The sequence below is a fragment of the Octodon degus genome, unplaced genomic scaffold (assembly GCF_000260255.1).
Source record: "Octodon degus isolate 3935 unplaced genomic scaffold, OctDeg1.0 scaffold00019, whole genome shotgun sequence".
Lineage (NCBI taxonomy): Eukaryota > Metazoa > Chordata > Mammalia > Rodentia > Octodontidae > Octodon > Octodon degus.
In genome coordinates, this window is record NW_004524595.1 from 18843881 (window position 1) to 18857963 (window position 14083).

A 14083-nucleotide genomic window follows, 5' to 3' on the forward strand; every position below is an offset into this window, starting at 1 on the left:
GAAAAGTTGATGGTGCAGGGGGAGAAACTGAATCTTTCTGTTTTTTCTTGAAGTTAATGCCATGGTATAAAGCAAAACATCACTTGTTAATGGTATATTTTTCTCACTTTGGTCAGGTATTTGTGTATTCATGAAGTATTTAATAGGAGTTGAGGTTACACTAGATAAATATGACAAAGGAAAGAGAGGCCAAGAAAGCAGCATGTATTGTGAGGGTGATTATAATGTTGTATCATGGAACTAGAAGAGATGGGTAAGAGGTAAAAAGGTAGAGATGCGTAAGGTACTATAAAACATAGGTAAAGGAGTGATGGCAAAATTAGGCTCATCACTACTAAAGAATGCATAGTTACCTCTGCAAACTAGAAACATACATAGCTCTGTCAGTACATCTACATACTAAGGACATTGCTGATTATTCATTAGGAAAGTTTGGTTTTTTTATTCATCTTCGGTTGCTTAGTACTTTTCATTCATCGTGAGCTGTTTCCCTTAAAACATTTTTCCTATTTTTATTTTGATAAAATCTGCATAGAAAGAACCTTTGGAAGTAAAATTTTATTGACTTTAAAGAAAGGACAGTAATGTTATTAATAAAATGTAATAGGGTAGAGCAGATATTTAAGAGCAATGACCTATTGACCCAAGTACTGTATTTCCATTGCTGAAAATATTAGTGTGTGTAGAAGTACTAGTTTCTGACTTTTTGACCTACCCAGCAAATTTGGCATATTTAAGTAAAATGTTATGTTTAGTAATTAACATGTCATAATGTTTGTTTAAACTTTAAAAGATTTCATAATACTTAATATTCTGGAAGTACGTATATACTTCGAAAAACCAACATGTTATGAATTGACAGCTTGATAAGTTTTCAAAAACTGGACATCCCCATGTAAATTAGTGCATAGATCATTAAACATATAATTGTTATATTCTCTAAAAGTTTCTGTTACACCCCATTCACTTTTATTTTTCTGTTTTTGTATTATTTTGATTAAAATTCAAACTTACAAAGAGTTGAAAGAAAAGTACAAAGGTCAAATGTGATGGTGCATGCCTGTAATCCTAGCACTTGGAGGACTGAGACAGGAGGATTGCCATGAATTTGAGGCCACTCTGGATTACATAAGCAAGTTCAAGGACAGCCTGCATTGCATAGTGAGAGTCTGTGTCCAAAAAAAAAAAAAAGAACAAGGAACTGTCATACGTACAGAGTTACCATGTTAATGGTGACTAGTCCTGTATTAAAGCAAACTAGTCCTATGACCTCTAATGCATATTAAGAGTCAATATTATTCCCTTTGTATTTAATAAGTAATTTTGTGGTGAAACTTGTCGTGTTTGCTTTATAATTTCTGAGAACATTTTTTTCCTGAGTCATTTGAATGTTAATTCTAGCCATTATTCCCCATGAATCTTACATATGTATATCTTAAGATCAAGTAAATTCAGCTGCATAATCTTAGTATGGGCACATGACATGTTTACCAGTCAGAAAAATCTAATAATGAATTAGTACTTCTTCCTGACAGTATTGAAGCCAGACCTTTTGCCAGTTACCCTTTGTTGCACTTTCTTTTCACTTTGATTTAGTGTGTAATCCACATCACTTATCACATTTGACTCACTCATCTTTTAAAATATGGCATAGCTTCTCAACCTTTTGTTGTATTTTGTGACAGTGAATTCTAAGAGTATAGTTCAGTTTTTGTAAATGGTCACTAAACTCTGGATTTGTCTGTTATCTCCTCACTATAAGATTTAAATTTTGCTTTTTGGGATACCATGTGTTTAAGCAATGTGTGTCCTCCACATTAATTTTAAAGATACATACCTGTTTTTTCGATTATTAGTGATGATAATCTTAATCACTTGTGTCCTTTCGTTTTCTTTCTGTAAAAGAGTTAATATTATTCCCTTTGTATTTAATTTTGTGGCGAAAGGGAGTAAAAATTTTCCTTAGGCTTCATTGATAGCATAATCTATTATTGTAGTTGCAAAATAATGATTATGTAGGTCTTTTACTTCTCAACATTGCCATTCTTTAAAAATGAGGTTTCCTACATCCTCCACTTGTATTACACTTTGATTTCATATTTTATGTGTGAAAGTTGTGTATGTGTGACTTATAAATATTTAAGAACAAGTGCATTGTGTTATATAATCATAGGGCACACTATGATATGTATAAAGCATATGTATGATTTATATGGATCATAATTTATTTTGATGCTAAACTTACTCCAAATTTGGTCAAGGGAAGCCTCTTCATACTACTCCTATGACCTCTAACCCAGTCTTTTTCTTTTTTTTTTTTTTTTTTTTCTTTGTTAAGATGCCTTAACTGGCAAACCAATATTTCCCAGACTTACCTTGTGCTTTCCAGGCTTCTTTCCAAGAAGCTGTTTCTTGAAGTGGCTCCTCTCAGAAATAATTACAAATCAAAATTGTGCAATAGCTATGCTCATTATACTGGGTTGTCATTATTTATTTCCTAGCCCTTTCAGCCCTCAAAAGTAGGAAAAAATAAGCAGTTTCAATATGATTTTTTTTTTACTTTAAAAAAATTTTAATCATGATATATTCTTTTTACATCCAGTTAAACACCACAGTGTTCTTTCCTTCTCTTTTTCCTTATTAACATCTAAAAGTGTACAGAGATTTGTTACCCTATTTTCTATTTCTCTCATTTCTGTCAATAACATTTCATTAATTTCTGGTTTATTCTTCCTTGGTGTCTTTTTTACATAAATAAGTTAATATATAAACATATTTTTCCAGTTATTTTGAAAGAACAGTTTAATGGTCTTTAAAGGATTAGCAGGATGCCACTGGGGATAAAATTAACTTTCTTTGGAATTTTACTTTGAAAGAGTTATGTTATATTTGAAGTAGAATTTTAATAAATGTATGTAGTACAGATTTTTATGAGACACATGAGTGTTAACTGTTAACTGGTTGCACTAGCAGTACATATATCTGCTAAAGAATACAGGGAAAGCAGTACCAGTATTTTGAGTACAATCTTATTAAACTGCAAAATTAATGTTACTAATTCATAGAGCACAGAAATTTATTTCTCTAAAATGTATTTTAATCTGAATCTAGCTCTTGGTTCTTTTCTCATTTATGCATTATGACATCCTACTGTTTTGAAAGAATATTTTCTAAAAATATGTTAGAGTTACTAAAATGTTAATAACACACCTATACTTAAATTCCACTAATCATTTTAGTACCTTGATGTACGAATATGTTGAAGGACTTTAGAAAGAGCATGTCTTAAGAATTAAAACGAAAAGAAAAGAAAAAGGGGGGTCAGAGGCAACAATATGTAAGAAAAACCATAGAAAATTTATCTCACCAGAAACAGCACCTCTTCTCAGTCTCAGACAAGTACTGCCTCCAGAAAAGCCAATTCAAGCGTTGGGAAGTGGCAGGATCGATATGGGAGGGCCGAATCACCTGATCTAAGGTAAGGCTGTTTTTAAACATTGGATACTCCCTGATGTTTAGATCATCAGTGTTGTTTTGTCTCATTAGTACAGTAACAAAATTTTACTACACTGTACCATATTTTTACCTTCCAAATTACATTTTTCGAGGTACTATGAATAGTTTTTTAATTCTTTTATTAATGAAGACCTAGCTTGTGTCTTCCCACTTAATCTTTGGTCTTTTATAATAAATTGCCATGATCCACATAAACTAATACTCAGTAAATCTTCCCCCTTTTGCACATTCTTCTTTCTTGTACCACCTGTTAAAATATCCCCGGGTGGTTTTCATTACTTACTGATAAAATCTAATCATTACTTAAGACTTATAAAAGTTAACTCCATGGTCTGGTGAGATGGCTCAGTGGTCTAAAGCACCTACTTAGAACAAGCTTAGCAAAGCACAGGGACCGTGGTTCAATCCCCCAGCACCACATGCCAGCCACGCCCCCTGGTGGGCTGAGCTGGCCACACACACAAATAAATAAATAAATTTTAAAAAATAAATAGAAGTTAACTCCACTGACTCTTTCCCATCTTTGTATTTAGCTGCAGTGTATGAACCTGCTGTTCCATTGAGTCTATCAATTGTCCTGCAGTGTGATGTTGGGGGAAGGGGTACTCCTAGGCAAGTGCCACCAAGCCACATGCCAGCCCATTTTACGTTTGAGACAGTTCCCCTAAATTGTCCAGGTTGGAGTCGGTATTTTAAATTCTCATGCCGCAGCCTCCTAGATAGTTAGGATTATAAGCATGTGCCAACTCTCCTGGCATTATGCTTTGATTCGCTATTTACCTTCTGTAGAATTTCCATTTTTTATGCTTTACATTACCTAATTATGGAGTATACAACCTTAGATGTTAGTTTTTTTGAGCCTGTTAAAAGGGAAATCATAACTTCATTCTTAAGGGTTGTAATATATGGTAGGTTATGAAAAAGCCTTGCCAACAGCAATCAGTCTGACGAGTTTTAAATATTTCTGGCATATGAGGGGTAATTCTGGCTTTGTTTTTGTTTAGGATTTTAGACTTTTATGTAGTTTAACTTTTGGTTAATGTATTTTTGTTTTAAGAACTTCTAAATACATGAGTTATAAGATGCTTTTGTTTATATTACCTTAAATAAAAGGAAAACAATCAATATTTGACTTTCTTAGATTTTTTTTTTCTTTATTTTTTTGTAGTGGGGTCTCACTATGTAGTATAGGCTAGCCTTGAACTCATTATATAGCCCAGTCTAGCTTCAAACTTGTGTTGTTCCTCCTGAGTTGGTCTTCCTGGTATTACAGGCATGCTCCATTACTCCCGGCATGAGATTTCTTTTTCTATGAAATCTTAATTATATAGACCCTGTGAATTCTGAGACTTTCTAGTCAATTTGCTTTGATAGTTATTCTTAGAAGTTGGTTTTCAAGTAAAAAGTAAAAGAATATTTAAAGAATAGTGGAAGTATAAGTAATTAATTCAAATAAAAATGTTATCAGAACAGTGTTGCAGTGTGTTGTTTTAGCTGGTTAAAGAATGAAATTTTGTAGATTTTATTTACTGTCATTTACTTTAAAAATGTGGATCATATTTTAATTTATTTTCGATAAAATTCTACTGGAGGAACCAAGAGAAATTTCAAGGGTTATTTTATTTTATTTTTTTTCTCTTTGGGTGGAGAATTTATTTAATGAGTAAAACATTTGTAAAACATACATATTCTCAGTTATGTGTGTTTTCTCAGTGGTAAATGTTGAGTAGTGTGAAAGCTTTCTCACAGATGACATTCATATGATTCCTCTCCTCCCTGCGTTCTTATATATCTACCATGATGATTACATGGCAGGCTATTTATTCCACTCATGACATCAATAACATTTTTTTCTTGTGCATTTTTTCTAATTTTTAGTAAGGTGACATGATCAAGTGAAGGCCTTCCCTCATAGATGACATTCATAGTTTTTCACCTGTGTGTCTTCTCTAATGCCTAGTAAGGTGAGATGATTGAGTGAAGGCATTCCTACATACATGACATTCATATGGTTTCTCTCCTGTGTGTGTTCTCTCATGGCAAATAAGGGAGGATGATTAAATGAAGGCTTTTCTACACAGGTGACATTAATATGGTTTTTCTCCTGTGTGTGTCCTCTCATGGATAGTAAGGTGAGATAACTGAGTGAAGACCTTCCCACAGAGATGACATTCATATGGTTTCTCTCCTGTGTGTGTTCTCTCATGCCTTGTAAGGTGAGATAATTGAGTGAAGGCCTTCCCACATAGATGACATTCATACGGTTTTTCTCCTGTATGTGTTCTCTCATGGATAGTAAAGGAAGATAATTCACTGAAGACCTTCCCATAGAGATGGCATTCATAGGTTTTTCTCCTGTGTGTGTTCTTTTATGCATTTTAAGGGTATTACAATGAGTAAAAGCTTTTTGACACGTTACATGCATATGGTTTTGCTCCTGTGTGTGTTTGCCTATGAATTTTAAGGTCACTACAAATAGCAAAAGCTTTTCTACAGACATTATATTCATATGGTTTCTCTCCAGTGTGTGTTCTCTCATGCTTTCTAAGATCAGACTTCTTAGAGAAGGTCTTCCCACATACAAAGCACCCATATGGACTCCTGTGTGTATTGTCATATGAATTTTCAGGCTGCTTAAATTTTTGTACATTTCCACACATTAATGACATTTGTGTTGTGCTTCATCTGTATGTGTTTTCTGACCCCAATAAAATTTAGAAGATTAATTGAAGTTTGCTCCCAACACACAGAATTCATTTCCAGATTCAGTCATCTTGTGTCTTTTGGATACAGACTGATAGTTGAAGGTTTTCCTACTCAGATTGCCTTCAGAATCAATCTCTTCACACTGAATTTTCCCTGGACTTGATGGTGTCTGTTTTCTTCTTTTTCATATGTCCAGTGGTTATCTGTCCCTCTTCATAAAAGCTGTTCTTTTTTTCTGGATTCTGCTTTTCGGGTAAAGCTGTTTGCTCTACCAGCCATTGATTTTCTGTTGCATCCATGTGAAGAACAAAATCTGATTTGCAGTATTTGCACCCCAGGGATTCCAGGTTCCTGATGTTTTCCAGCATCACAGCTCTGTACAGCTTTCTCTGTGCTGTGTCCAGCAGAGCCCATTCATCTGGGGTGAATTTGATGGTCGCATCTTCAGTGGTGATTGATTCCTCCCAATGCACTGCCATTTGAAGTTTGCTGTAGATGTTCGCTCACAGGGCAATCGAGATAAAAGAATGGAAATTTGTGGAAAGGATTTCACACTACTTGAAAAATGGAGTTGTAAGCAGCAGCACATCAGTTGCTCCAAGCTTTGCAATTCAAACACTAAATTGGTCACACAAGGTCCAGTGGATCGCATGCACCTGATTTTGGTTACTGGTCGTTGTGTTGAGAAGGTTGTGTGTTCTGGCCACATTGATTGAGCACCAGTAGTTGTGAGCACTTTTTGGTCATTGTCTCAGTCCAAGAAATTTATATTTGTAATCCCAAAGATACCTGTTTGGAATCACACCAAGTTAATTCCAACCTATCACTCCTGGTGCAACCCAAGGCGAAAATAAAGACACTAAAGCATATTTACAATTATGGGGAGCCATGGAGTCCTGAGTCCAGCCTTGGTGTTGGCTATCTGGAACAAATGCCTCAAGGGTTATTTTAAATAAAGAAAAATTACATCTTACAAACATAGAGTAAAGTGCACGAAATTTTTTAACACTTAATATTTCTGTGGAATCCAAAGTTATAATACTTGTATTAATGATGTAATTTCTATTTAGCTAACTTGATCTAGTCTATAACTCCTGGGTTTATGTTTAAGCTGACCAGCAATATACAATAGCATATTTACAGAATCTCAAAGGACTAGAGAATAAGAACTTTGATTATAAGTCTATATCATGCTACTGTTGGTAGCAAGTTAGTAGCCATTTTTACATATAATTTTCTTAAACTTACATGATGTAAGTATTGGATTGGATTTTAGGTCGACTTTTGTCAGTGACGACTTACATGACTTGAGAGTTCCGCAAGTCTCTGCCTCCATTACTGCATTCTATTACTGCTGGTAATAAACTATAAAATCTGGAAACTCACTTCAATATTGAAATTATTTTATGGCTAGTCCTAGTTTACATTGGGAAAGGAGATCTTAGTTGGTCCAGATTCACAGACAGCTACAAGAAAAACTCAGCACTATTCCATCAGTTCAGTTTAGGCAAGTTGATTTTCATATACAAAGGCATAATTATGGAGGGTAAAGCTTTATTGCAAACTCCGTACAAAATGAATAGCTTGACTGCATTAATGTACAACTGTGTCCTCCAGTCAGTCACGTTTCAGCACATTTCATATACTAGCATTCAAGGCTTTTTGTTTGCTTTTTAATAGAGCTTATAATTCTGGGCCCCAGAAAGTTGTTATAGATTGGTATTGAAAATATTTTTGTGGAAGAAAAATTATACTGACTTGGGAAGGATATATTGAGGTTGAAGTTGAGTATACAGAGCCTGAATCCTAGTGCTGACACTTTGATGCAAAAGAGCCTCTTTGCACAGCTATACAAATAAATCATTGTGAATTTACATCTTACTTGCAGTATTTCTGTAAACATTAAATAACTTCAAGACTTTAAAAAGACCTGTTATAAAGATCAGATGATATGATCAGGTACCCAATAAATGTTAGTTCCATTTGGTTCTCTGTTTTCATTACTGGCTTTATCAGTTCTGGGTTTTGTTGTTGTTGTTTTTTTTTTTTTTTTTTTTTTTTTTTTTTTTTTTTTTTTTTTTTTTTTTTTTTTTTTTTTTTTTTTTTTTTTTTTTTTCTTTTTTTTTAAGGGAAGGGTCTACAGGGTGTTCAGCGTCTCACTATTAGATCGGACACGTAGTGATCCGCCTGTTTGCAGCCTCCCAAGAGCTGGGATTATAGCATGGCCCCACCATGCCAAGTCTTAATTGACATCTCAGCTTGCCCTGGGGTTGGGGCTGGCACCGGCAGTGCAGACCCGGTGATTGAACCCATAGTCCCTGAGCCTGATTGTAGGTGCTTTAATCCACTGAGCTATTTGGCCAGCCCCTAGTTGTTTAAATGTGGTGCTAAAACAAAATAAATTATATATCCTAAAGATAAAGTTTTTTTTGTTTGTTTGTTTGTTTTGTTTTGTTTTGTTTTGTTTTGTTTTGTTTTGTTTTTTGCAGAACCAGGGATTGAACTCAGGCCCCATGCTTTCCAGGCAAGTGCTTATTCCACTGAGCCATCTCCCCAGCCCCAAAGATAAAGTTTTTCTTTGTAAGTTATGCATGATCTACAAAGAAAATTATTCTTGTGTTTGTGAAAGTAAAATTCAATGATATAGGAATATTATGTCAATTATACAAATAAAAGATCATTGTAAACATATGGCTTGAATCACATCCTAACCTTAAATATGAGGCTCCGATAGACAGGAATTTGTGTTTATTATATAATAGAGTTAATTTTCACTAGCCCTTTATATACTTTTTTTTTTTTTTTTTTTTTTTTTTTTTGGTGGAACCGGGGATTGAACTCGGGACCATGCGCTTGCCAGGCAGGGACTTATTCTCCTGAACTATCTCCCTGGCCCTGTATTGGATTATTTGGGAAATTTCGAAAAAGTGTTGATGCTGAAGCTAAGAAATAAATACTGTTTTAAATAATCTATTATGCACCCTGGGCATAAGGATTTTTAAAATCTCAGATTATTCTAATGGGTAGACAAGATCGACAAGCATTGATTTAGGGACTTCATTTTGTCTTAGCATAAAAATTAAATTCAAATGCTAGCTGGGCTTCCTTGGGTTTTGGAAGAAAAATGATAGATTCAGTTATGAGAATTGACATTTGCATGGCATTTTATAGCCTTACAGTGTCCTTTATGTGACTTTCTTCTCCCTCTTTGATAGTCTTTTGGTCAGTAATCACTGTCAAAGGTGGACTGTGCTTCTGTTGCAAGCAGAGTGATAAGTAGTATATTTGTCTAGTAGAAATCTTGTATGTAGGTAATATTTTTCCCAACATGCTTTCTCTTGATTTGTGTTCTTCTCCCCATCTAAAATGTCCTCTCTTCCCATTGGCATATTTAAATCCTAAATGCATCCTGTGTCTTTCATGGCTCACTTCTTTCCTACAGTAGCTTAAAAAATTATGCCAAATTCCGCACAGACTGTTATAGTCATCCATTAAAAAATATGACTTCCATCCGACCTCATGACAACTACTTCTGTCTTAACTTGGAAGTACATACAGTTTTATTTTTCATAGAGTATAGATCTTTGGACTGTCTGCTGCTTGGTTCCGGTTACAAGCTCTGCTGTAGGAAAACATTCCTAGATTTCTATAAGGCTGTGTCATTCTTCAGTTTTTTAGTGTTGTGAACTGCAAAGTGTGGTCTGTGTGAAAAATCATGTGTGCTAGCTAGGGGAAGGAATGGGTAAGGAAATTTTAAGAAAGGAAGCAAAGTATATCATGTATGTGCACTTAATCCCTAAGGTGATTGCAAGATGTATGTACTGAAAATACATACTCACAAAAAAAGTGTTGTCAAAAATGTACTAACCCCTTTAGTCAAGCTTAACATTGAGGAAGATGACCATATTATTTTGGTTCCTTTGGTTGAAATACTCTTATTAAATTTGGTTATGCTTCAAAAACTTTCAGTGTGAGGTTTCAGTCCATTGGTGGAGTTACGAAATTTGGTGGTTCCAACCAGTATTCCTTGGTTTTATATTGTTTTGCTTTTTTACTATTACATTTAAACATTAATAGTTATATTGGTATTAATGTTTTGATCTTTCCTTTTGGTAAGCATTGCTTCATGAAACTTTTTAGCTCTTTATGTAATATGTATACTCTGGGTTGCTATGAAAAATGTATTACTGTGTTTTGTGTGAATAAAATTGAAAGCTTACTATATTTTATCATACTTTCTCTTATTAAACTACAGGGACGGATGAAAAAAATAGGTGTTCATAGGTAAAATTTATTACAATGAAAGTCATATTGCCATTAATCCCTCTCAGTGTTCCCACCCACATGAGCACTTCTAACACATTTATCCTATCATTCCTGCCATTGTCTAAAGCAATTCTGGCAGTCTTTGTCAGTGTTTTTATGAATAAATACAGTGAATTCTTCTGCTGTGTGCCATGCAAAGGAAAGGCAGATCTGTAAAACATTATGATGTTTTCTCATCAGACTTATTCACTAGGTTTAGCACTCTACAACTTCTGGTTCTTCCCCAAAATAAAAAAGACTATGAGAGAGAAATGTTCTGAATTGATTCAGGTCATTGAAGAGCCTCAGTAGTGTAATTAAAGAAATGAAAAAGAACTTCTAGAATTGCCTCAGAAAGTGGCAACATTGATGGGATAAGTGTGTTAGACATATGCCTTTTATTATAATAAATCAAAAATTTATTTTTTGTTTTTATTTAGTATGGGGTCTTGCTACGTAGCTCAGACTCGTAGTGATCCTCCTGTCTCAGCTTCCCCAGTGCTGGAATTGCAGGTGTGCGCCACCACACCCAGTCTCTCAAGGCCAGCATGGTGCACCTGGGGTTCTGGGTCAACATGGCATGTGGTACTGAGGATCAGACCTGGGTCCTTGTACTTGCCAGGCAGGGACTTAAACTGCTGAGCTATCTCCCTACCCCCATTATAATAAATTTTTAAAAAACTTAAATATTTACTTTATTTCCTTGCGGACTAAAAGAGGAAAGCTTTTCTCCTTATTCTCATCTATAAAATGCGAATAATAAACTGGTACTATATGGAATTATAAGTTATAAATATCCTTAAGTTATGCTTTAGTAAATTTTTTTGCAGGGAAATGACAAGGTGTTTATCAAGCACTTTCATAGAGGGCTGGGAATGTGGCACGATGGTAGGGCATTAGACTAGCCTGTGTGAGGCTCTGGAATTGATTTCTGGGTTCAGAGTAATGATGACACAGGATGGGAAACATGGAATAATACAGATCAGTATTGTTTTCTATACTATGACATCAGAATCCCTTTGAAGGTCTAAATTCTTCATGTTAAACATTGTATGTTCTTGGCTGCTTTGTAATATTAATATGTATGTACCATAAAATATTTTTGAACAAAATGATAAGTTTCATTTGATTAGGGTAAACCAGTTTGTATAGTGAAAAATGTCTGAACAAAGAAGACTTACACAAGTGTAGAAAATCACAATTTTCTGAATTTGCCACTAGGGACGTATACTTGTTAAGATTTTCTCAGTGGTATGTGTTTAGAACATAGTATTTAGGGTTAGGGATGTAGCTTTGAGGTAGAATACTTTCCTAGTATTTATTAGGTTCTTGGATTCCATCTGAAGCACAATAACAAAACCCATAGCATTTGCCATTTTGGACTTTTCGGAGTCATTTAAAACTGAAAACAATTTTTTTTTTTTTTTTTGTGGAACCGGGGATTGAACTCAGGTCCTTGTGCTTGCCAGGGAAGCACTTATTCCACTGAGCCATGAAAACAATTCTTAACTATACTTGTCTGGCCATATTTAACATAAATTTTAAAGGGGCCATGTTTTTCAGTCAGTGCATAGTGCCTGCCTGACAAGTGTGAGGTCCTGAGTCCAAGTCCCAGTTCCAAAAAAAGAAAAAAATAAACTTTAATAGATAAGTAGTTCCTTGTGGCCCAGAATGTTTGAAAACCAAATGTCCTTATAGCTCTAGTTTTAATCTTTACAGCCTTTAATAACTTGGATAATTTTCAATTGCAAGTCAAATAAATTTGGGAGAGTTGATCTTAATAGGAATCAAAGCAAAAGTAGAGAGGGGACACATCCTGTGATGGCAGTGCAAGAAAGTAGGAAATGAAATAGTATAGTAAGAGTTTTTGACCTTGAAGTCTAGGGCACAGTAAGTGATGAAGGAAAATATGTATTTGCTCAGATGGTGAAGTCCAGAGGGCTGATATGTGCTTTAGTAAAGAGTAGTAGACATAGCTCTTTAAGTTTCAGGGTAAAAATTAAGAGATAGCTTGCTTTACCTTAGAGGTGTTTGGATTTTTTTATGTGTCAGTGTTAGAATGTTTCCTAGTTATATTTGAGGAGGTATGTTGAATGAAATCACTATTGGTTTTTGGGATCATAGGGGAGGGAATCTAGGAAGTCAACAGTCTAGCCGTAAAATTAGAAATACAGGGCTGTCCAGATAGCTCAGTGGTTTAAAGCACCTGCTTAGGCAGACACAGTGGCTAGGGTTTGCAGCGGCCAGGATTCGATCCCCGGTGTGCCATGCTGGCCCCACCCCCCCAGGGCACACTGACATGGCTATTGAGACTGGGCATGGTGGCGCATGCCTGTAATCCCAGCTCTTGGGAGGCTGAACACAGGCAAATCACTAGGAGTCGGATGTACATAGTGAGACTCGATAGACCCTGTACTAAAAATACAAAAAAAAAAAAAAAACAAAAAACCAGAAAACCAAAACCAAAAAACCCAGAGAGACATGCAGTTTGTTTAATATGAAATAAGAAGGTCAGTTTGGCAGTAGCTTGTAAAAGTTGACTAGATTTGAATGCATTTCATATATATGTATATGTATATATGTATATGTATATATGGAGAGAGCTATATTTATGAGTATAAAATAACTTGTCGAGCATCTTAAGGTCCACTTCAGATAAACTTTCACATACTTTGAGAAACATCTTCAGTTTCTCAAAGGTGAATTATCTTACTAGAAGATAGAAGAGAAGCATTTCTCAAATGAAGGGGATCTTAGAGTCTTTGGGATCAGAACAGTAAAGGTTTGAAAGTTTTGCCATTTCATTTTATTTAGGTCAGTGATTACTGTGAATCTTAACTTTATCTTGTCTGACAGGATATATTTTTAAGTTGAGGATTTTTGTGTGAGATTTAGGTATAGGTTAGGTATCCAGCAAGTGGTAGCTGTTACTATTAGTCCTTTTAAATTTCTGACTGCAAGGATCTTTTTTGAGGAAAAATTTTGCTGTATAGTTAAGGCTGGCCTGGAACTCACTGTCTAGCCCAAATTGGTTTTGAACTCACATCAGTCCTCCTGTGTCAGCCACCTGAACACAGAAATTGCAGACATGCACCACCATAACTGGCTCTAACGTACTTTTAATAATTTTAGATCTAAACGTTTTAAAGGTGCAATTGTTTATCATCAAAAGATGAAAAAAAATTGTCTATTTTGCATCTACTTTCATTGCCCACACTTAATAAGTGACTTGTCTATTTTGTTAGGCATATGAGTTTTCACAGTGTTGCAACATTAGTTTAAATTTTAAAATTTTAACTTGCTAGATTTTCTTGTTAAATTTGCAGTATTGTTTTGTGGCTGGACTATTTTTCCATATCCTCATATATGTAGTATGGTAGATGTTTTAATTTGAATTTTTCTAACTAAAGGCAAGTTATTAGAGATTAAAAATTGGTTTTCCTTTTTATGTTTTCTAATGCTTAGGATATATCACTAAGGAAAATACCCTGAATCTGTTAAAGTGAACATTTTTTAAAATGTTCACTTTTAGGGGATCTTGAAATGACTATATAGT

At 34.7% G+C, this 14083-nt stretch overlaps 1 protein-coding gene across 7 annotated transcripts in view; it reads left to right on the plus strand.

Annotated features, from left to right (window-relative positions):
* Positions 1 to 14083, plus strand: part of Fip1l1 (factor interacting with PAPOLA and CPSF1) — a 93087-nt gene that overhangs the window by 35511 nt on the left and 43493 nt on the right. For 4 of the 7 annotated variants that reach the window (XM_004627504.2, XM_023711081.1, XM_023711080.1 and 1 more), the window contains one exon: positions 3371 to 3478. The exons of the other annotated variants lie outside the window; for them this stretch is intronic. In XM_004627504.2, the coding sequence (XP_004627561.1) occupies positions 3371 to 3478 (108 nt within the window). The remainder of the gene's footprint in view (positions 1 to 3370; positions 3479 to 14083) is intronic. 7 annotated transcript variants of the gene reach the window in all.